The sequence below is a fragment of the Sodiomyces alcalophilus genome, assembly GCF_042370955.1.
Source record: "Sodiomyces alcalophilus JCM 7366 unplaced genomic scaffold ACRALscaffold_6, whole genome shotgun sequence".
NCBI classification, from domain to species: Eukaryota; Fungi; Ascomycota; class Sordariomycetes; order Glomerellales; family Plectosphaerellaceae; genus Sodiomyces; species Sodiomyces alcalophilus.
Genome location: NW_027263537.1, coordinates 787520 through 808608, shown reverse-complemented (window position 1 = coordinate 808608; position 21089 = coordinate 787520). Strand labels below are relative to the sequence as shown.

Sequence of the window (21089 nt, the reverse complement as noted above, 5' to 3'; positions counted from 1 at the left end):
CTTTTTCTTTAAAACCCCTGACGGACTTGGATCACCGGGTCTAGTAAGTTGCGGATGGTGGTCTAAAGTCTCATCGGACGACGTTTTCCAGACGCTATGCCCTCTAGTACCTCCGTCTAGTATGCCTGTGCCTGGGATCAATTCGATAACTGTCAAATGAATCCAATCACAGTCGATAGTCGCAGCCTTTCGCTCCATCCGCAAACCACTGATTCAGCGCATTCGCCATTCGGCCCCGGTGCTTGACCGGTATCAATCCCATGTTCAACACCACGACTGCGTCCCACCCATGGATTTGCAGGATTGGGCGAAAAGGCTACCATGTTCGATGAAATTTGTGTATTAGATTTCAACGTCGCTTCTTCCTCCCGGTCAACTCGGGACTCGGTTGTATACAGCGCATGCTCTGGCCCGTCCACCTTCGATTTTCCCATGTCGAACCGCTCTAACAAGTGGCCTCAGGGCCCAGGCCAATCTCAGAAGCGGCCAGGAGGAACTCCATAAAACCCGAGTTCGTCTCGAGGAGGTGCTGGTGGTACTGCTCCGGAGTGGGGTAAAAGGGGCAATTGGGCACCTGACTATTGCCAAAGCCAAACTCGAGACAGTAGCCGTGAATCTTGGAGAGGCTGGGGTCGACAAAGTGACGTGCATACGCATAGTCATCGCTGGCGCCGGAGGTGGGATAGAGGAGGGCGGCGGGGTAGGCATCGTAGTAACGGCCGGTGGCGGCGTGCATGGCCATGGTGGAACGCTCGGCGGCGTACGTCTTGTCGGCCCAGTCGCGCGAGGGGATATACTCGCCGTAGACGTCGCCGGCGTCGGGGTCGTCGGGCAGCAGGCCCCGGACCTTGTCGTAGGTGCTGTTCATAAAGTTCATGTAGGGCTTGCGGATCTGGTTCTCGTCGCTGCCCCAGGAGTAGAGGAGCACGCCAGTGTAGCTGTGGATGTCCATGAACCAGCCGAGCGACGGGTGGGTATCCATGACCCACTTGACGGCGCGGGCCTCGGCCTCGGAGAAGGCGGAGAGGCCCTGGAAAGTCTGGGCGGCCGGGTCCTTGGAGGCGAGGTTCGGGCCGACGTCCGGGTGGAACTTGTCCAGATAGTCGTAGAGAAAATCGAAATTCCTGTTCACGTCGACACCGACCGAGGCAGGGTTGCCTTCGATGGCGCTGGTGGCGTTTCTGTTCTTGCGCCAGCACGTGTTGGTCTCCTGGTCCCAGGCGACGCCGTCCGGATTTGCGAGCGGGGTGAAGACGATGCCGGTGGCCAGCGCGCGACGCACGTCGCAGTTGCTGTAGGTACGGCCTCCATACCGCAAACCGGTGTTGTGCTTGTTGGCGTAGAGCAGGTCGGCCATGAAATAAACGATATTGTCAGCCGAACCGCGCTCACGGGCGTGGATGGCGGCGTTGAAATACACGTGGTAGCTGGAGGTGCAGTTGGGGGTGCCACCGGCGCGCGCGCCAAAGATGGAGTTGCCCTCGTAGGTCTTATCAGGGGCCTCGAAATGCTCAATGTCGTACTCATTGACGAGGGCCTTGACGGCGCTGTGAATCTCCTTCACGTTGAGGAGTAGGCCCATGTCTGTGCCGTGCTCCTGGGTACCAGCGCCGCGGGGCACAACGGAGCCGCCCTCGAAGCGGTCACCCTTTCCGACGCCAATGCCTGTGTTGCCGGACTGGCGGGGGAGAAGCGTGTGAGGAGCGGGTACTGGATCCAGCAACTCCTCAGGAAGGAGACAGGCCTCGCCCAGGAGGGGCAGGGCGAGGGAAGAGATGAGAATGAGGGCCTTCATGGTCGTCCCGTGTCAATTCTGTCACCCGATGTCTCAACTGGGTGGATGGGAGAGTTGAGTAGGAATCGTGGGTCCTATCCTACTACGCCGCGAGAAATAAGAGGAAATAATGGTGGAAAGGGGGTGAGGTAAGGGTAAGGAGGGGAGGAGAGGAACGCAGAGGCAGAGGAACAGAGCAGCTCAAGCAAAGATCAGCGTCTTATGCTACCTGAGACGGCGGTGGAACCCCGAGGTCCACGGCGTTTTCTCGCCCTGCCAATCTATTTTTGGCCAGGTAGGTCTCATGGTAGAACTGCAGGCACGCGACGACGACCGAGTCGGTGAGGTGGAGCCCCCTCGCTGTTCGTAGCCTCTGCATGATGAGCTCATGCGAAGTCTGCGATTTGTCGTGCCACATGAATCATACGGGCAGCAGATCACCCGACAGGAATGTCATGGTGGCGGGGAAGCAAAAGGGGGAAGGAAGGCGATGCCTAGAGGGCACTGGGGAGACCCGCAGCCCCTCGCCGTCTTCGAGTCCATCTGCTGGTATCGGCCGAGCAACGCGGCGCGGCCTTGGTTCTCATTTAGGAAGCTCGATGTTGAGAATGCTGTGCTAGGACGTTGCCGATAGGGTGGAACCCGTCGGGAGGATCGTCGGTAGAGCTTGAGGTGGGTTTCTAGTGTAGTGGGAGGCATTGGTGGACCATGGGTGGAAGGAGGTTGATACAGAATCGTGCTGACCTCAGTCTCCCATGTCTTGAGAGTCAATTGATGGTTGTGATTCTTCTTTGCGTGGTTCCAAGGCTGGTCAAGGTGATATATTGGTGGGTTGACCCGTAAGGAGTGCCGACAGATGAAGGGGAGGGGATGGTGGAAAAGTTTTGTCTTGTTTGCTCGCGACTCGTGAGAAAACCGTTCCTGCCAATCGCCCACAGTCCCACTTGGGCACGGCACTGTGGGGACTCCACAACCAGCCAAGCTGCCAGATCAGGAAGGTCAACCTTAAGGAGGCCAGGAACAGGTGCCATTGTCTCTACATATTCGCACGTGTGTGTTGTATGTACTCTGTAGTAATGTACGTTGTACGGTACGTGTATGGTGGATCAACCAAGTACCCTATTACCTATGCCCAGCTGGGCAGACACATGGCGTTGTCGGATCCCATAGTACCTATACTGAGCAGCACCTAAACGGGGAGACCTGTATACCGTGTACGTCATGACGCAGACCTACCCCCCAAGCCAGGTACCGATCTCTATTCCATGCTGACTCGGGGTGGCCTGACAGCGAATGCGTACTTTCCCACATCGTCGACATTGCGGCTCGTACCGTACGTCAAAGTCGGTTGGCCCAAACCATCGGGTCTGATGAATTTTGCTACAGATAGTAAGGCCATGCGGTTATTAACCAGCCAAGGCCTTGCCCTCTAAACGGACTGAACCTGGAGACTCAACTCAGACATATATCCGGATTTTCTACTTGTGTATGCCCTCACTCGTGTGTACGAGTCGAATTGAACGTCCGTATGTCAAGTCCAGCAGGGAGTGGACTGTCTCGCTCTAGAGGTATGACTCGTTCCCTTCCAACCGCGTCCTCGAGCCCATCAATGGAACATGGGCCTGCGATGGGCATAGGTATTCTTGTGGTTCGACGTTATTGTCTGGTCTGTCCGAATGCAAGAACTGCGTTTCCGGTCAATGCCTGTTTAGTCAGAGTAGACGAGAACAAAAACTTACTTGTAATAATTCCAGATCCAATAGAGTTTATGTTGCTTGCGAATATGTAGAAATTTCATCTCCTCCTGAGGACTGCTTGTTGACCAGTGCCTCTTTGGTAGCTCTGCATATACTCCAGCAGCACGAGGAGGTGTCTGCCATCTCCCAGCCACTAGGCAATATCAACATCCATCTCTTCCTTTGCATCCTCCTTTTGTTCCTTCCCGTCCGTCTTCGTCCCCTTTGTCGCATTTTTGTCCGCGGCGTTGCCTAATGTTTAGATCCGGTCAGTACATCTCCGAACGAAGGGAAGAAACGGAAAAAAAGGAGACGGGAGAGGAGAAAGAAGACAAAGAAAGCTGCACTAACTCTCAACACCCTTGCGTCCTTCAGCCTCAGCTTTACGCTTCAGTGCGTTCGCAAGCGCCCTTTCGACCTTTTGCGCCTTCTTCCTACTCAGCGGCCTGTTCGGCCCGCTCGTCGGTAGCAGGCCTGGCCTCGCCCCGCGCCGCGCATCCTGCCTGGCGATCTTGCCCAGGCTTCGCTTCTGCGATCTCTGCACTTCCAGCTTCCTCCTGTTCGCCCTTGCCGCGAGCTTCGCCTTGGATAGCGCGTTGGTTGGTGTCGCCATTGGTCCTTATCTTGTGTCCCGCGTTGTGCAGTGATTCCTTCGTCTTCTTGTCCGCGTCGGTGCGTTCGTCGTGTCCTGGATCGGATAGATGGACAGCTTCTCGGGTTCTGTCTCGGATTCCGTAAACGTTGTGTTTGGAGAGGGCGTTGTGTATGTTATGTATGGCTGACTTCCAATCGCTTGCCGCCAAATTGAAGGATGGGAAATTTTGTTTGAGGCTCGTGAAAGTGCGTTTCCTGCCCCGCCAATCGCCATAGATTATCATAGCTTGCCAGTCAAAAGTGGGTAAACGTGATTACATAAGTCCCTCTACTTGCACATCGGTCATTCAATTGAATTCTCGGTGGGACCGGTACACCGAGCCACCTCACTGCAGGTGAGTTACTGCAGGTGCGGTACTGCAAAGCCCGCCAATGTCACGTCAAGTCATGCGTTGTTCCGAATGTTACAGACTTGGTGTTTATTTGTATTCATATTAGGCGTTCCCTAATTTTGATCTCGTGAACTCCCTCTCGTGGGACAGGACAGAGAGAGGAATGCCGAATGGAATGGCCATATCCATCATGCAATACTGAGAAATCGCACTAATGCACGTTGAGCCAATGATACTAACGAATTTCCACATACGATCATCGTGCCTCCCGATCATTGGATCTCGGCATTTAGTGACACCATCGGGTCGTAATTACTACTCACATAGGTATGCATAGAAGTGGGGCTCCACGCGTCCGAACGAGCCGACCTGGGTGACGGAGAATCTCACCAGGGCAGCACCATCGTATCGTCTTTCCATCCCTTCAAATCTTCTTCTTCGCGACATTCACGGGACCACCACGATCGACACCGACAAGAACACTGGCAGGAGAGAGAACAGGCCAGAGACGTGTATCCAAAACCAACACGGAATTCCCAAGAATAACGCCGAGCCCACGAGAACGCCTCCAACGGCCCCCTCCGACATCCTCAACGCCTTGCCGCCAAAAGGAAAACGGCCCAGAAGACTATACGTAACACAACCGACAGCAATCTCAAGACCTTGCTCAAGTGACTTGGGAGTCAAGTCCCAAGGATCGCTGGGCAGGTCTGCTCGGCTCCCCCTTCTTCGGCCATGGTCTCCTCCACAAGTCGTTCCTTTGGGACATCCACGACCAAGGCGATGGTCACCCCATTGCTCTCTCGCCGTATACTATCCCTTGCGTCCGTCGTCACCATCGCCGCTTTGCCCACGGCGGTGTTGGGTCATGGGGATGGCGAGAACAAGATCCCCGAAGGGAAGAGCGTATCCGACGATCCGATAGTAAGAAAAACAAACCACCACTGCCGAGTTCTACAACCCGGAATAGTCCCAACTGTTGAAGCAAGAACAGGCGGGATTTGGAGAGATTCTTCTGACGAAACTGGTAGGACGCCATACTATGGGTGCACATTATTCTCATGATGCTGGCGTTCGGCGTCATCTTCCCCATCGGCATGGTCCTAGGAGTACGTTTTCTTTTTCACATGCCCCTCCGTGTCCTCTCTTATGCTACCGACATACTGATCCGCCCGTTGGTCCAGGTTACAAAAAACCGCTGGCACGTCCCGACCCAGATTCTCGGAAGCGTCATCGCCGTCGTGGCCTGGTTTCTCGGCCACGCCCACCAAGGCCGCCAGTTCGTATCCAACAACGTCCACGCCCTATTCGCCAACATCCTCATGATCCTCCTCGTCGCCCAGGTTGCGTTTGGCGGCTATCTCCGGCTCCATCTGGAAAAGGGGATCCACGGCCGCATCCGCCGCGTGGTCCGGCCCATGCACGGCGTCCTCGGCAAGGCCATGCCGGTCCTCTCGTGGACCCAAATCGTCTTTGGCGTCATCACGGCCCTCGGCTTCTGCCAGGATGACCACCTGGGCCAGTGCGCCGCCCACTTCATCATGGGCTCCGCCTTCATCGCCTACGGCATCCTCCTCACCCTCCTCCTGCTGGTCGGCCAGCTCTGGCTCCGCCGCACGGGCCGCTCGCAGGAGTTCTTCGACAGCGTCGTCATCGCCGCCTGGGGCTGCGTCAACACCTTCACCGAGCACCGCTGGGGCACCCCCTGGGTCAAGAACGACTGGCAGCACACCACCATGGGCGTCATCTGGTGGTGCGCCGGCCTCGCAGGCATCTGGCTCAGCCGTGACCGAGACGGGAACCCCAAGCGCAACTTCATTCCCGGTTTCGTCATCGCCGTCACCGGCTGGGGCATGTCCGCCCACCCGCAGGACCTCCCCGTGAGCGCCATGACCCATTCCATGTTCGGCAAGACCCTCATCGCCACCGGTATTTCTCGCATCATCGAAGTCTCTTTTGTCTTGAAGGATCGGGCGTCTATTGCCGATGACGGTCGTCAGTACAACAGCTGGCAACTCATCCCAGTTTTTGTAGGTGTTCCTTCAATCTCCCCTTAACCATTGATTGTGCCCCCCAAGGTTAACCTTTTTTTTCCAGCTTCTCTACGCGGCCGGTCTCCTGTTTATGGGCGCCACTGAAGAACAGATGGACCTCGTCGCCAATTCGTCCATGGACCACATCTCTTACATCCTCATTATTTACTCGCTCGCCTTCCTCATGTTCCTCTTCGTCAACATGCTCATTAGCCTGTACGACCGCACCAATAACCAGGGCAAGGTGGCCCTGCCCAACGGAGCAGCACCAGAGGTCAACGGCCACCACCGGTCCGTTTCCGAGACGAGGCGGCTGCGGGATGCCGAGGAGTTTGAGCTTGAGGGCTTGATTAGCGACGAAGAGGATGGGAAGAGGAAACCAAGGCGCAGTGCTGATGATGAGGAAAGCCTGGATACCCCGAATGCGGCGCGCGCGGGCAGAAGTGGTGGCCGAGTGGCTCTGTAGTACGAAGTATGGGGCTGTCCTTTTCTGGCTACCCAAGTGAGATGCCTAGTTTCTTGGACCGGAGTTTTCTAGAATGGGAATAAAAAACGGTAGTTTGATAAGCCTCATGATACTCTTAATACGACGTTAACTGTAAAATGACCTGCGAATCAGAAATCGAGGTGTCTGGCCAGGGACGAATTTGTACGGGAGTGATACACTGGAACTCGGTGTGGATTTGGTGAGACCCTCTCGGCGGTGGAACATCTTACGCGCACACCGACACACCCCCACCGAGCTCCACAGGACTCTTCCTCGGAATAAAAGCCCAGGCAACGTCAAGTCCAAGGTACCTAGGTATTCATCGTAACCCCGCACCAACACTTCCTGGAGCAGGACTTCGTACAACGTACATCAACGATTGAATTCATCGAAAATCATCCAAGTAGCCCGCCGACCATCATGGCCACAGATACTAAACCCCTCTCGGTCCTCGTGTTCTCCAAAACGTCCTGGTACCGCCATGACTCCATCGAACCCGCCGTTGCCGCCCTAAAGGCCCTCGCAGCCAGCAGCGGCCTCTTCACCGTCACCCACACCGAGGACCCGGACACCTGCCTCACAAAGGAAACCATCTCGTCCTTCGACGTCGTCCTCTTCCTCCAGTGCACGGGCGACTTCCTGGCCCCACACCACGTCGACGCCCTGCAGGACCACATCCTGCGTCGGCGCGGCGGGTTCGTCGCCGTCCACGGCGCAGCGGCCGGCATGCTGGACAACGAAATCTACGCCACCCTCGTCGGGGCCCTCTTCGACTCGCACCCGCCGCCAGAACCGGGCCGGGTGGTCGTCGAGGAGGCAGCACGGGGGCACTACATCCTCGGCGGGGCGGAAGGGAGGGATAACTGGATGGACGAATGGTACAACTTCACCACGCACCCTCGGGACAATTCCCGCCTGCGGGTGTTGATGCGGGGGGACCCGACGTCGTTCGCTGGCGGGAAGATGGGCGACGATCATCCTCTTGTCTGGTGTCAGGAATTCGACGGAGAACACGGGGGGAGGTCATTCTTCACGGCGCTGGGTCACTTTGACGAGGCGTATTCGGATGATTGGTTCATGGGCATACTGCTTCGGGCTATTCTCTGGACGGGCCGCGCCGAGGGGATGCTGAAAGAGGGGTCGAAGATTCCGGCCTCTCGATGATACCATGCTTTTACGTAGTGCCCGAGGCTCTGCTGGTGCCCATATCTCACCTTACCTGATCTGGGCCTCCGAGAAACCGAACCTCCGTCCGGGTTTCAAGTACTTCGGCCCATATATCGTGCTCAAACGAGGGGACGTACAGCAGGATACCCAATTCTTGGCTCGTGTACCAGCTCGCCCGGTCCAGGTTACCAGAGCCCAGGATGAGGAATTCCCTGTCCACAATGGTCATTTTGAGGTGCGACAGAACCGGCTCCTCCTTGTCCCCAGCTACTTGCGCCGCGGCGTCGGGCCGGTAGTAGTACACCTCGAGCCGACCTGGCCGCGTCTGCTGGGCCTCCATGTCCGAAGCACGACGGGATTCCCACTGGGCAACAAGGGCCGTATAGCGTTTAATAAAGGATCTCAGGGTACGTTCCGTGGTTGTGAAGGCGGTGGCCAGTTGCTCGATAATCATCATGTTGCGGCTGGTCCGGACGCGGACGTGGACGCCTCTGGCAAGGGCGGAGAGAAGAGCGTCGACGACGGCCCAGGAAGTCAAATTGGGGGTCAGAATGTCGATTTGGTTCCGGGCTGTGGCGAACAGTGTCAGGAGGGCCATGTTCAGCGGGGTAACTGGCGGTGAGGTCCGGCGAAGGAAGGGAATAAAGTGAAACCCCGGGTTGCGGTGATGTGAGGAAGGGAGGAGGATTGTTGGCGTAGGAGGAAGATCTAATGTCAGTTTCCGGCAGGCCGGGTTAGGACCACGCGTGACGGGTGGCGGGTCGTCGGGCACAACCTCATTATTACTCTCATTCGGAGGGCTTTTCCCATCGTCCCAAGCAGTCGCATCCAGCCAATCCTCGTGTTCGTTGTGTCTGTCCCATACGCTGCCGTAGAAGCGCATCAACTCGGTGACGGCCGGGCCGGTGAACTCGATGCATCCTTCAAACCACGTCTCCCAGCTGACGTTGCAGCTGGGCATCCAAGCCCGTTGCCTGTCCACCACGACAAATTTCGGATGCATGACACTGAAGGGCAGGAAGAAGAGGGACTTGACGGACAGATCGATCCGGGCTGCCACGAGGACGTCTTCGGCCGGGAGGCCTAAGCGGGGCCATGCAGACGGGGAGTAAACATATCCGTCGCTGGACCAGGGGTGGAAGATCTTCTGGAAGAAGGAGCGAGACGAGAAGCCGATGCGGACTCGCAAGGGTGGGATCGACGCTGCATCACCCTGCAGGGCTTCGATGGCGGCGCGGCGACGGGCGGCTAGGTCAGATAGGGTGTCACGGATGGCCTGGAGGGATTCGGAGGGCGCCCAGAAGCAGGTGACCAGGATGATCTCGTGCCGCGCGGTGAGCATGGCGGGCCGAAGGGTCTGCTTGTAAATGTACGCGCCGCTGCCCACCGTGAGGGATTGGGGGCGACATGTCGTCACTAAGCGCTCGGGATCCTGCAGGTAGTAATTGGGGAGGTCATTCAGCTGCTCTTCGCGTCGAGCCTTGAGGGACTGGACCCAGCGGTCTAGGAACGGCGGGGGGAAGTCGGCGGTGGAACCCATGTCCGAAGGAAATACGACACGAAAGAGAGATATAAGCGGATGATAGCTGAATCATGCTCTTCTAGCGTACCCGGTGGTTTGACTTGGTGTCTGATGTTATCCTACGCCTACCAGTGGATGTTCTCTGCAGAGTTGAGTTGGTAGTTTGCCTGACGGGGCGGCTGTCCTGGGTGGGACATGACGCGTCAGTGGGGTCAGCCACAAACAACACCAGCCGCAGCTCTAGCCACCAACAGCACGGTCGTCTGCGCTGAGGAACTTGACTCGCCCATCGATATCGATACGTGTATGGCAAAATGGATCGGTGACTAGCCAGGTGGCGCAATGCATCGTGAAACAAGGAATTATCCGTATAGTCGATCTAGATCCAGATCATCAGGCCCATAGGGACAGAATTCCAGTAAGTGGAGTCCGTGTTTGGGACACAGCGTTCGATAAATGCCGATCAACGACTTGACTCAAGAGTAGTCGCTTGTCCTATGTAGGGAGATGGGGAAAACGGAAGATGGCTGGCTGAGAACTCCCAACAGAAGCCCAATTATGTGATGGGCCAGATCGAATCAGTTGGTTAAAACAACCGCCAGCAGATCGGCAAAGACGGCGCCATCGACGGCGCTGTCCATTTCGAGAGAAGGTAAAATAAAGGCGGTAGGGGAATGTGGGCACCGAAACGGATTGGCAACCGTGTGTCTAACCTGGAACTGAAGGAGTGTGAGTCTAGATGTGTTCGGACTCTGTGACTCGATATTTTGACTGTCAAACCCCAAAGAAATGTGAAGACCGAGACCTGTAACACGAGCTGTCTGTGTCGGCGGTTGGAGCGAAGAATTCCCTCATCTTGAGTGGACCCACTAAAAAAGGGAAATGTTAGACTACGAAGTACCTTAGGAAGTCTATTGTTGTCTCCAGTGGCGCTCGCTCCACAAAAATTACGATAGAGCTTTAGCCTTTTAACGCCTACATATATTTTGGTGGGGTGGTGCTAAGAATACTTCGGAATAATTGTTTAGTGACTTGGTTGCATTGACAAGAGCAACTTTACGGTCGTATTCTACACTAAAGTAGCTCCGAGTGATTCCTCAACCGCTCTTTCATTTACGGTCTGTTCGTCCTATTCCCCCTGAAAACCGGCTTAGTATCCATAGCTGGTTCGAATATTTAGTCGTGCGTTATTCATTCGTATTAGGTTATATCGTATGGTTGCCCTTTCTTCGTAGTTGTCGCCTGTTGTGTCGTCGGGGAAGAAATAATTCGTAGAGGTGACATATGTATGTACAACGTGCAACGTAGAAGTACAACGATATACCAAAGGCCCTTATCAGAAGAAGGTCCGTGCGGCCTTACGAAACTACAACGAACCTTATCGCCCGTTAGCGCAATTTGGACCAATGATCTACCTCCAATGTCCCCAGGTTCTGGCCGGCGTCCCTTCTCCGTACCTGAGCTCCTTTCCCTTGGGTCTTCCATGCATGTGGACCCACGGATCCTGACAGCCACTCGCAAACCGGCCCGAGTGTGCTTCAATTCAGGCGTACCCAGTATTTTGACATGTCCGAAGCGCGCGTGAAACAACTGGCCGACAAATCATCACCGTCCGTCCCGTTGCATTTTCTCGTTGCTCAAAATAATTTCTTAACCAAGGCACTGGTGCTTACCACTCGATTTTACGCACATCTCTGGAGCTTCATCAGGACGGTGACGAACAGAGCAAGGGGACAACTTAATACGTACGGAGTATTGAGACGACAAGGTTCCTTGAAAGTACCTACAACGTACTCATCCTGTCCCCCGCTCCGTCAACGCGTCTTCATTCCCCATTCCTCCTCCTCCCACCCATTCGGACCATCCCCATATCTTCCCAGTTCCACTATCCCACCCACGACCAGGCATCTTATCCGGGGCGGGGATTTCGATCCGCGGATACAGCTCCGGATACGGCAAAACGGGTTCTTCTCCCCCCTGTCCCACCAGTCCTCGCCTTGTGCCTGTGTGCCACGTTTTCCCTTCCATCCGACCAACCCCTCCCAAGAATTCGAGTCGGTCAATTCCCCCTTTACATCTTGCCACTGTTCCAAGAAACTAATACCTACTATTAATCCATTCGTTCCCCAGCTGTCGCTTGAGTTGCTCTATCTGTTCCCGTGTGTTGTACTTTATTAGTCCTTCCCCTGCCCACCCCAGTCGCCCCAGGCCACTTCTCCTTCGCTCACTTTGTCCACCTTCAAACATCGTAATCGCGACTCTCTTTGTCTCGTAACTGAGGTGCCTTCGGATTACTCGTCGCATGCTGGTCTCGCCTCGAGTTCGCCTTCCCTGTTCATTGCAGGTCTTGACCTAGGGAATCGGCTCTACACCCATATCGTATCGCCCCCTAGCCTCTCCTCCGGACCTCTCGCGTGCCCACTCTAGACCTCCATCCGCCGTTCCCACCTCCTTTTTCGCTATTCCCAGTACGCCGAACATGCATTTGACAAAGAAGATCGATCGCGCCTTTCAATGGGCCGGCGAAAAGATTGGTGGCGAGAAGACGGGCTATTCCGATGATTTCAAGAGCCTCGAGGCCGAGATGACCGTCCGCCACGACGGTAATACTTTCTTTCCGCTTTTCCGCCGAAACTTCGCCTGCCTTAGTTCTTAACTCTTAACATGCGGACGTGCTGACAATACCAGGCATGGAACGGCTGCAGAAATCGACCAATGGCTACGTGAAATGGATCTCTCGTCGCGGAGAATCTTTCGAGGACAAGGAAAAGGCCTTCCCCATTGGTTTCGTCGGCCGCATGATGGTTGCCCATGGCGAGGACTTCGATCCCAATTCCCAATATGGCAATAGCTTGATCGGTACGCTTCTCCGCTCTTCTCCCTGGAGGCTGGCCTACCAAGCGCAAGTGTCCAATGGGCGCAAACATACTTACCGAACATCGTGATAGCCCTGGGAAAGGCGAATGAGCGTCTCGCCGAGATTCAGGAGGCCTATGCCAACAACGTTGCCCAGAATTGGGTAGAAGCCGTCGAGAGGTCTCTCGCCATGATGAAGGAGTACCAGGTGTGTATCCCCGCCTCTACAGCGACGCTTCGCCCGCCCAGTATGCTTACCACGACTTTCCGCCAGGTCGCACGCAAAAAGCACGAATCGCGCCGGTTGGCCTACGACACCAATATCACCAAGCTGCAAAAAGCCAAACGCGAGGACTACCGCCTCGAAGATGAGATGCGCTCGAGCCGCGCCAAGTTCGAAGAGAGCGGTGAAGATGTCTTGCGCCGCATGCAGGACATCAAGGACGCCGACGCCGACAACCTCCGCGACCTCACCGGCTTCCTCGACGCCGAGCTAGAGTACCACGAGCGTTCCGCCGAGGAACTGCGTCGCCTCCGCAATGCCTGGTCAGTCGATATCGCCTCGGCCCCCCCGACATCTCACATGCCCCCAACCGAGCGAATCCAGCCTGAGCGCCCGGCCCGACGTCTAAGCGTCATGAGCCGCGCGCGCTCAACCTTCCAAGACTACGCATCACGGAGCCCGCCACGCCAAGAGCCGCAACCTGTCGAGCCCGAGCCGCAGCCATATCCGCCCCGCATGCCCTTCCGGCCCCATCATTCCGAGACACGCTTCAACGCGGCTCCCGACCTGCCGGCGCGGCCCTCCATCAACCGCGCACAGACGTTCCAGGAAACCACTGATGTCGACCGCCGGCCCTATGCCGTGTCCCACGTTCCCAGCATCAGTGCCCTGCGCGCGAACGGCCGACCGCTCACCAGGATCAACACAAACGGCAGCGACGTCTTCGCCGACGACTACGACGACAGCAGCGTCCAAAGCGTCGGCGATAGTCCCAACTGGGGCGCCAGGAGCGCGAGCCCGGCCACCAGCGTCGGGAGCCTGACCAGGAGCTCGAGCAACCTGTACCTCATGGGCGGTCGGAAGGCCCCGCCGCCTCCGCCGCCTTGCCGGTCGAAGAAGCCACCCCCGCCCATCCCTCCCAAGCGCGCCGCCACACAGGTCGGGTACTGAGGTTCTTTTCGCTGCTTCGTTCTCTTCTTTGAATTCTCTTTCTTCTGCTCGTCTTTGTTTCCTTGCCGTTATTCTGCCGACAAGTCCGTGGGCTGGGTGTAGACTTGCACCAATATCTGGCGATCAACTTCGAAAACGCTTCTGGGATGCGTGTGGGTTTCTCATCTCGACACGGGCTGGAAATTTCTGTTACGGGAGCATGGCGTTCAGGATACACGGGTACTAGTGAGGCCGGATCCTCTCAAGTCTTTGGTTTCTGCAAAACCATTATCGAAGGACTGGAATCGGTAGTTTGGGTCAGTGCATTGGACAAAGAGTTGCCACAGTGCAGCGATCCGGCTTGTTTCTTCGACGTTCTTCGAATGCTGGAAGACGGGGGGCTTATGTCGTTGTCTTGGCTGTTCCGTCCTCTTCTCGTGTCTAGCATCGTCTCGTCTTGTCTTTCTTGTTCACCTACCCTCGGGCGCATGGAATATGTATACCTTTGAATAAGCTTTATGATGGATTGACGACTCATTTTTGCCTGTCTGGCATGGAATGCACAGGCAGCTTGCCTAGCTCCGGATCTCGCCGTTGGGTTGGCATCTCATACCTTACTAAGTACGATTACGAAAGTGCTTCGTGCGAAATAGTACGGGGTACATCCAATGATGCATGTATGTGTGGCTTGTATTCACGTGACATGTGGCTCAAGCTTGCTTATCTTTGCAAGATAAGCTCACGCAGCCACACTTTCCTTGTTCCCTGTGCCGTGCCCTCGCGACACTCCCTTCGCTCGATCAACTCGCTTTCCTGGAGCTCATATCCTGTGAACAAAGCCTTGTGTCCCCTTCTATTTTCGCAGGGCAATTATCGCCACATCGGTCCTGGCAACGGCTCGCCACTCGTCTATCCGGCATCACTTCGACCCTTAATACCCCACCATGGCCACCGAAGACGCGCGGTACCGACTGTCAAGCCAGTACCGGCTATGGTCCTTCTCCCCACCCAAGTTGCGGGACCTCCGGGAGAAGACAAACTCGCTGGCCAGGCCACATATTACGGCGCGGCTGGCCGAGCTCAAACCGGCGGATCCGGCGCCCGAATTCCTCACGGCCGAAGAGGAGACGGTTCTCCTTCGCTTCTTTACCACCGAGCTCATTAGGGCGGCCATCCACTGCGAGCTGCCGACCGAGATACGCGCTACGGCCGCCGTGTTTCTGAAGCGATTCTACGTCACCAACTCTCTCATGACGTACCCGCCCATGGACCTGATCAAGACATGCCTCTTCTTTGGTGGTAAGGCGGAGGGATACTTTGCGAGGCTGTCCAAGTACGTGATGCGCGCGCGCCCTTGGTCCAGGAAATCCGAAGAGCAGAGGAAGCTAACGAGTGCGGCGTGGTTTGCGTCGAACACAGGCTGGCGGAGAAACTCTCGGATACCACAGAGGAGAAAATACTGGCCGGGGAGTTCCTCCTTTGCCAGGGCATTCGGTTTGCTTTCGACGTGCGGCATCCGTTTCGCGGGTTGGAAGGTGCGATATTAGAACTGAGGCGACATGAGGACATTGAGGTTAGTTTGCGTACTCTTTACTTCTTTTCACGGATGAGTTCTGCTCTCCCGGCGGCAATGACCTGTGATGACGAAGAAGCTAACTGATGCGCGGCACAGAAACCAAGAATCGACGCAGCACACCACCAGGCCCGCGAGATCCTGAAAGTCAGCCCTCTTCTTACCGATGCATACTTCCACTACACGCCGAGTCAGATCATGCTGGCAGCCTTATCACTAGCCGACCGGGAGTTGGCGGAGAGGATCATCAACAACGCGTTCGCGCCGACACAAAGGGACGGGGCGGGTTCGCACGCAGAGACGACCGCGGAGCTTTCTTCCACGATGAGCGAGATGAAAGAGAAGGTCACAACAACGATCGAGGCGTGTAGGGATATGCTCGCGACGGAGCCGCCAGAGAGGATGGAAACGTACTGGGGCACGGTAAGACGCGACAACATGCGACCCGACACGACTGATGCCAGGAGCACGTCAAGAGAACAGAAGCTGATATGATACATGACAGCCCGAGTCACTCAAGCTTGTCCGACCACTCCTAAGGAAGCTCAGGAGGTGCAGAGATCCAGATAAGGCCGACTTGGTGGAGCTCCAAAGGGCACGGCGGGAATGGGCGGCCAACGAGTCCAGGGAGAAGGACAAGAATAAGAAGAAGACCAACGCGGGGTTCGTTCTAGGGGAGCCTATCAAGCCAAACGAGCCCCCGGGAACCAAGAGACGGAAGGTCGCGGGAGCGGCGGCGGCGGATGACGTGTTTGGAGGGCAGCTGGGGAAGTGAGGAACAAAGTGCACACAGTTCTGCACAGGTACGTCTGACCAAATACGCCCAACGGAAACACATGTGCTAAGGAGACAGGGTAGGTTAGGTTAAAGGTGAGCCTTCCATGTCGAGCATGAGGCTGTGGAAGCATAGACGGACGCCCATCTCGGCCCTTGGGATGTAGAGATATGTTGGTTTTAGACAGCCTTTCACGATGATGATACCCACCCTGCGCCCCTTTGAGGGAGAGAATATCGACGGCGAAGAGCCGGACCTCATTCTGATATCCGTGGATAAGTTGTCACTCGCCACAGAGGAGCAGGACTTGCAGCGCCGTCGTCTATTTCAGTTGGTGAAAAGATACGAAGTACGACGGTGGATAGGATCTGATCGTACGAAGTATCTCCAGCAAGTGGCTCGACAGCTACACGTAGTTTCACCGCTTCAGCCTCTTTCACGAATGGGCCCCGGTCATACTCGACCGGAATTGTTGTTGGTCTGACATTCTATTTCCATTTTGGAATACCCAGAATACCAATAAAAAGAATATCTCAGGTACGGACCCGGCCCTGTGTCCCATTGTTGGCTGTTCCGCACGAACCTTTTTAATTGTACACTAGACGTACTTTTATCCGTCCCCTCTAGCCATTCTCTCCCGATCACGATCACGATCATGGTAACACGGAAACGGAGCAAGCTGATAGAAACATACTTGCTTGTGCGGTTTGGCTGGTTTTGTTTCAAAGGTAGCCGTTTACTTAATATTATGTACGATTAAGCTTGCTATCTTACCTACCTATGCAGACGAGACGTTACAGAATGAGCGAGTACTTCGAGTACTTTTACGAAGTACTTCGTGAGGTCAGTGAAATGTGGGTCGCACGCTTTCTCCCCAAGTCCCTGACAGCGTTGGACTTTTTCTCTGATGACGACATGACTTTCCTCGTCACATGGAAAACCCGCACCAGCGCTAACGACCTGCAAAGCCGTTGCGATCTCCCCGTGGGTTTTCCAATCAACTATTCTATTCCTAATTCGAACAGTCGGAACAACGGTCCATCAATTGGGCCTTTTCAGTGGCCAGTACTGACGACGCGCGGCTCGTGTTCACGATGCAGCAGAGCGTTTCTTTTCGTGCTGTATGGCCGGACGACTTGAATAATTGATTCTAGCGTCGAGCCTCCATCTTCTCGCCAACCAATGGACGCGTCGCCAGACCATACCTTGGAGGAGCTGGCCGTCGATAGCACCATACCGCAAGAGACCGAATGCCCTGAAGGGAATGTTAGTTCCCAGGCAGGCTCCTCATCGGGCCCATCTGGATCGACCGTTCGAGCGCCGCCGATCTTTAAGCTCCCCGGATCGACCCAACGATCGCGAACCTTAAGCCAATGCCTTGGCAATCCATTGGCTTCAGGGTTCTATGACACGGAACCTCGGACAGACAATGGCAGCATGTTTTCTCCTAACCATGCGCTTCATGACGCCAACGGCTCCGGCCGTCCCACGCAAAGCCCATGCTTAGTCGTTGCCTTGTATCCAGACTACCTTGGGAGCACTGCCTCGCCAAGTCCAGACGTTCCGTCATGCATAGCATCTGGAGTGGTGTTGCCAGGGCGAGTTGAGATGATGGCACCGAGTCTCGCGAGAGGCTTTGCTGTCGTTAAAAGCCCTCGGCCCGCACACTTTTAAAGAAAAAGTCTCGTTATCCCCGAGTACTCCCCTCTCCCCTGTTCCTTCCATCGTTGGTATTCCTGGACCATCCTGTGCGCGCGACATACTACTTGCCACCTTTACTCCATCTCGTCATGATGCAGGTGATGAAGCTCCTTATACCCCTGGCTCTTGCCAGCGGCGCTCTCAGTCAGGGCAATGGTGATAGGCCCAGCCTCGAGGATCTCCTAAAGTCGGAGAACCAAACTCTGGGATCCTTCAGCGGTGCGTTCATACAGCAGCATATCCCATGTATAGTTTGATACATGGCTAACAAACTACCTCTCGTGGACCAGACGTCCTTGGATTGCTCCCCGATAATGTTCGCTCATCTCTCAATCAGGCCAAGGACGTCACCATCCTAGCCCCCAACAACGATGCCTTCTCCCGCTTCCTCGCCTCGCAAAACGTGTCCAGTCCCGAGAACGCAACGCAGTTGGACCCCGGCCTCGTGGCGGCCGTCGTCCAGTATCACGTCCTGAACGGCACGCTCTACGAGTCGAACCTCACCGACACCGGCACGGGTCCGCAGTTCCTCGCAACCCACCTCAACAACGAGACGTACAGCAACGTCACGGGCGGGCAGCGCGTCGAATCCAGACCCAGCTCGGACGGGCGAAACGTGACCTTCATCTCCGGGCTCAAAGAGTCCGCCCACCTCACCGACCGCCGCTCGCTCAACTTCACCGGCGGCACCGTGCACATCATCGACAACGTGCTCACCATCCCTCGCGACGCCACCGACACGCTCAGTGCCGCCAACCTGACCGCCGTCCTGGGCGCTATCCAGCGCGCCGGTCTGACGGACGACATCAACAGGATGCGCGACATTACCATTTTCGCGCCCAGCAACGAGGCCTTTGCTGCCATCGCGTCCGTCGCGCAGAACTTGACGGATGAGCAGCTGGGCGACATTCTCGCCTACCACGTCGCACCCGGCCAGGTCCTCTACAGTGATAGCCTCACCAATTCGACCGTGCATGCCTTGAATGGCGGAAACTTTACGGTTCGGACCGACAACAACGGGTCCATGTTCATCAACGGCGCCGAGGTTGTTCAGAGTGATGTCCTGATCAAAAATGGTGTTGTCCATGTCGTGAACGGGTGAGTTTTTTTGGATTCCTACTTTTGTTACTCCGTTGTCCTCGTATCCGGTCCCTGGATGCTGACTTTACTTGAAAGTGTCCTCAATCCCGAAAACCCATCGGCTACCCCTGACACCACGGCTTCCACCCAAGCCCCGGCTTTCACGGGTGCCTCCACGGCGGCCGACGGTGCTGTCCCCTTCACGTCGGGCGTCGAAACACCGACGTCAACTGCCCCCATTGCAACAGGCGGCCCTGGAGGTGGTGGCGGTGGTGGCGGTGGTGAGGGTGGCGATGGTGGCGGTGAAGGTAACTCCGGAGCAGGCCCGATGATTTCAGGGGTTGTGGCTCTCGCCACGCTATTTGGTGCGGGCGTGGTCGCTTTCATGAACCTGTAAGCCGCGCCATTGTACTGGTGTGCGAGAGGGTGAAGGACGGGAGGAGAATGGCTGTCTGGAAATTCTTACTTGGACCAGCCATTGTCGATCAGTTGCTTCCTGTACGTGCTGGAGCTACCCTAGGCTGTCAATAGTGCGAGTTGTATGTAATGGTAGAATGTCCGTGGGACAGATTAATACATAGTTGGTTGTACGTATTACAAAAAGGCACACGAGTTTCAAGTAAATCAACCATTAGACTGCCAATGATGAAAATACTATGTTTGGTGTTGCATGACATGATATTCGTAGAGCCAGGGCTTATTGTATTCAATCGATTATTCATTGCCATTACAAGGAGGGAACGTCTTCCGAGCAAACTTGAGCCACTCTTCGAGGAGGCTCCTTTCCCCTGACTGACCGTCTGCAAAGCCGTCAAGCGTCAGCGAAGATATCGACAAAAGTGAAGCGATATTCCACACAACGTGATCTACTGACCCAAAGGTCAAGTTGGATCAGGCGATTCATGACTGTAAAGGAACAGGTCCCCCAACTCCACTGTCTGCTACTATTCTGAGCGATTCTCTCAGACAAGGTGCGTAGACTGGGCCATGCCAGGTGGAATCTCAACATAGCAGCACTACGCCGAGTGAGCAACTGTGGACGTGGTATCAGGTTGATGGACAATTGTTCGTTATTTGGTGATGTATAACCATGCCATCCTCTTTCTTGGTTTCATTTTAGCCAAAGATATTAACCCGGCGTAAAGGCGAAGGCGTTTGTATGTAGACTCGGGTCGCGAGGGGGAGATTCATCATTCGATGTCAAGCGCCAAATGAGGATCCATTCTCAGCGAGGCCGCAGTATAAACCCAATCCCTAGAATCCTGAAGTCACCAACACTGCTGTTGCCAGAGACCAGATCTTTTAGGATCGCTCTCAAATGTCGCGAGTGAGAAGCGTGCTGTGAGCCCCCCAAGCTGTTCGATCATCGATGTGTGCTCATGCCACAGCAGGAGACGAAGAAAGGAATACGGAGAGAGGAAAAGAAGGGATTGGTAAAAGTATAAACGGGAAATATAGGACTCTATACAGCTTTTTTTCTCCTTTTTTTCTCCTTTTTTTTTCTTTTCTTTTTCCGTTTGGGATGTTTGTCTGTCGGGGACGGAGACGAATCTCGGTGTTCGGATTTGCGCCGTCGATCTTGGTTGGCAATGACATACAACGTATGTTGGGAAGGTGGAAGACGGTAAGTAGGATGCGAACCCCCGGCCGGCACTGATAGGCAAAGGGTTCGCTTCGTTGTGCGGGATGGTTGCGTGGCTCATTGCCCGAAGAGGAAGGTGAATCACCCGTAGGGCCGGGGTCTGGTAATATAGGAAGGGGGACGCGGGGACGGGGGACAGGGTACATGGGAGGGTGAAGGGGGCTGGTGGGTGTGTGAGTACCTATACGCACACCATTGTACCTGTAATGTAAAGTGTAAAATGGAAGGCCGAGTGATCTACGAATAGACTTGAAAAGCAATATACACTAGGTAGTGCAGTATGATCCATTCGTGAATCATCTCCTCCCGTCCTTAACAACTTTGAATTGTCATCAACGTGCCTTTACAGGTATGGTAAGTAAGAGACCAGGCAAGGCGATACATACAATCTCATCGTCCGTCTTGGCGCCTATTGGGGTAAATATGGGCGCCAACATTCAAACCATCAAGTCGACATAGGACATGGATACGTATCTGCTATCCCGGTGCAGCCGCAACTCTGTACATACCCGTGCAAGTTCTGCCCCGACACGATGTGTTCTGGGCCGTTGGAGTGGGATGGACGACACCTGGAGGTTGGGTTGGATTCGAACAGAGCCAATCA

At 55.4% G+C, this 21089-nt stretch overlaps 9 protein-coding genes across 9 annotated transcripts; 5 read left to right on the top strand and 4 right to left on the bottom strand.

Moving 5' to 3' along the window:
* Positions 1 to 445: 445 nt before the first annotated feature.
* ACRALDRAFT_2043213 (uncharacterized protein) lies at positions 446 to 1795 on the bottom strand (the record flags this gene model as incomplete). The annotated part of the gene is made up of 1 exon (XM_071021334.1): positions 446 to 1795. The coding sequence occupies one exon, from the start codon at positions 1793 to 1795 to the stop codon at positions 446 to 448; it is 1350 nt and encodes a 449-aa protein (XP_070873176.1).
* A 1869-nt stretch (positions 1796 to 3664) lies between these two features.
* On the bottom strand, positions 3665 to 4123 carry ACRALDRAFT_1056419 (uncharacterized protein; the record flags this gene model as incomplete). The annotated part of the gene is made up of 2 exons (XM_071015878.1): positions 3665 to 3762; positions 3862 to 4123. The coding sequence occupies 2 exons, from the start codon at positions 4121 to 4123 to the stop codon at positions 3665 to 3667; spliced, it is 360 nt and encodes a 119-aa protein (XP_070873175.1).
* Positions 4124 to 4924: 801 nt separating this feature from the next.
* Positions 4925 to 7138, top strand: ACRALDRAFT_1049644 (uncharacterized protein). The gene is made up of 4 exons (XM_071015606.1): positions 4925 to 5420; positions 5528 to 5605; positions 5681 to 6526; positions 6594 to 7138. The coding sequence occupies exons 1-4, from the start codon at positions 5232 to 5234 to the stop codon at positions 6993 to 6995; spliced, it is 1515 nt and encodes a 504-aa protein (XP_070873174.1). The 5' UTR covers positions 4925 to 5231; the 3' UTR covers positions 6996 to 7138.
* A 298-nt stretch (positions 7139 to 7436) lies between these two features.
* Positions 7437 to 8180, top strand: ACRALDRAFT_2043210 (uncharacterized protein; the record flags this gene model as incomplete). The annotated part of the gene is made up of 1 exon (XM_071021333.1): positions 7437 to 8180. One exon carries the CDS (start codon positions 7437 to 7439, stop codon positions 8178 to 8180), a length of 744 nt encoding a protein of 247 aa, XP_070873173.1.
* Positions 8181 to 8226: 46 nt separating this feature from the next.
* On the bottom strand, positions 8227 to 9723 carry ACRALDRAFT_2043209 (uncharacterized protein; the record flags this gene model as incomplete). The annotated part of the gene is made up of 1 exon (XM_071021332.1): positions 8227 to 9723. The coding sequence occupies one exon, from the start codon at positions 9721 to 9723 to the stop codon at positions 8227 to 8229; it is 1497 nt and encodes a 498-aa protein (XP_070873172.1).
* Positions 9724 to 11871: 2148 nt separating this feature from the next.
* On the top strand, positions 11872 to 14386 carry ACRALDRAFT_1076003 (uncharacterized protein). Its single transcript, XM_071018458.1, has 4 exons — positions 11872 to 12308; positions 12394 to 12564; positions 12654 to 12769; positions 12836 to 14386. Exons 1-4 carry the CDS (start codon positions 12185 to 12187, stop codon positions 13733 to 13735), a joined length of 1311 nt encoding a protein of 436 aa, XP_070873171.1. The 5' UTR covers positions 11872 to 12184; the 3' UTR covers positions 13736 to 14386.
* Positions 14387 to 14531: 145 nt separating this feature from the next.
* On the top strand, positions 14532 to 16614 carry ACRALDRAFT_1063077 (uncharacterized protein). The gene is made up of 5 exons (XM_071016722.1): positions 14532 to 15047; positions 15134 to 15287; positions 15387 to 15710; positions 15793 to 16090; positions 16146 to 16614. Exons 1-4 carry the CDS (start codon positions 14659 to 14661, stop codon positions 16060 to 16062), a joined length of 1137 nt encoding a protein of 378 aa, XP_070873170.1. The 5' UTR covers positions 14532 to 14658; the 3' UTR covers positions 16063 to 16090; positions 16146 to 16614.
* Positions 16615 to 17093: 479 nt separating this feature from the next.
* ACRALDRAFT_1063075 (uncharacterized protein) lies at positions 17094 to 19513 on the top strand. Its single transcript, XM_071016721.1, has 3 exons — positions 17094 to 17982; positions 18054 to 18861; positions 18940 to 19513. The coding sequence occupies exons 1-3, from the start codon at positions 17853 to 17855 to the stop codon at positions 19238 to 19240; spliced, it is 1239 nt and encodes a 412-aa protein (XP_070873169.1). The 5' UTR covers positions 17094 to 17852; the 3' UTR covers positions 19241 to 19513.
* Positions 19514 to 20033: 520 nt separating this feature from the next.
* On the bottom strand, positions 20034 to 20922 carry ACRALDRAFT_209588 (uncharacterized protein; the record flags this gene model as incomplete). Its single annotated transcript, XM_071022751.1, has 7 exons — positions 20034 to 20097; positions 20122 to 20219; positions 20385 to 20421; positions 20467 to 20647; positions 20677 to 20722; positions 20753 to 20796; positions 20853 to 20922. The coding sequence occupies 7 exons, from the start codon at positions 20920 to 20922 to the stop codon at positions 20034 to 20036; spliced, it is 540 nt and encodes a 179-aa protein (XP_070873168.1).
* Positions 20923 to 21089: the final 167 nt, after the last annotated feature.

Coding starts and splice junctions, on each gene's coding strand:
- ACRALDRAFT_1049644 (XM_071015606.1), top strand. CDS start 5,232: ATGGTCTCCTCCACAAGTCGTTCCTTTGGGACATCCACGACCAAGGCG. Junction 5,606..5,680: donor CCATCGGCATGGTCCTAGGA/GTACGTTTTCTT, acceptor CCGTTGGTCCAG/GTTACAAAAAACCGCTGGCA. Junction 6,527..6,593: donor GGCAACTCATCCCAGTTTTT/GTAGGTGTTCCT, acceptor TTTTTTTTCCAG/CTTCTCTACGCGGCCGGTCT.
- ACRALDRAFT_1076003 (XM_071018458.1), top strand. CDS start 12,185: ATGCATTTGACAAAGAAGATCGATCGCGCCTTTCAATGGGCCGGCGAA. Junction 12,565..12,653: donor ATATGGCAATAGCTTGATCG/GTACGCTTCTCC, acceptor ACATCGTGATAG/CCCTGGGAAAGGCGAATGAG. Junction 12,770..12,835: donor CCATGATGAAGGAGTACCAG/GTGTGTATCCCC, acceptor ACTTTCCGCCAG/GTCGCACGCAAAAAGCACGA.
- ACRALDRAFT_1063077 (XM_071016722.1), top strand. CDS start 14,659: ATGGCCACCGAAGACGCGCGGTACCGACTGTCAAGCCAGTACCGGCTA. Junction 15,288..15,386: donor GGCGACATGAGGACATTGAG/GTTAGTTTGCGT, acceptor TGCGCGGCACAG/AAACCAAGAATCGACGCAGC. Junction 15,711..15,792: donor TGGAAACGTACTGGGGCACG/GTAAGACGCGAC, acceptor GATACATGACAG/CCCGAGTCACTCAAGCTTGT.
- ACRALDRAFT_1063075 (XM_071016721.1), top strand. CDS start 17,853: ATGATGCAGGTGATGAAGCTCCTTATACCCCTGGCTCTTGCCAGCGGC. Junction 17,983..18,053: donor AACTCTGGGATCCTTCAGCG/GTGCGTTCATAC, acceptor CTCGTGGACCAG/ACGTCCTTGGATTGCTCCCC. Junction 18,862..18,939: donor GTTGTCCATGTCGTGAACGG/GTGAGTTTTTTT, acceptor TTTACTTGAAAG/TGTCCTCAATCCCGAAAACC.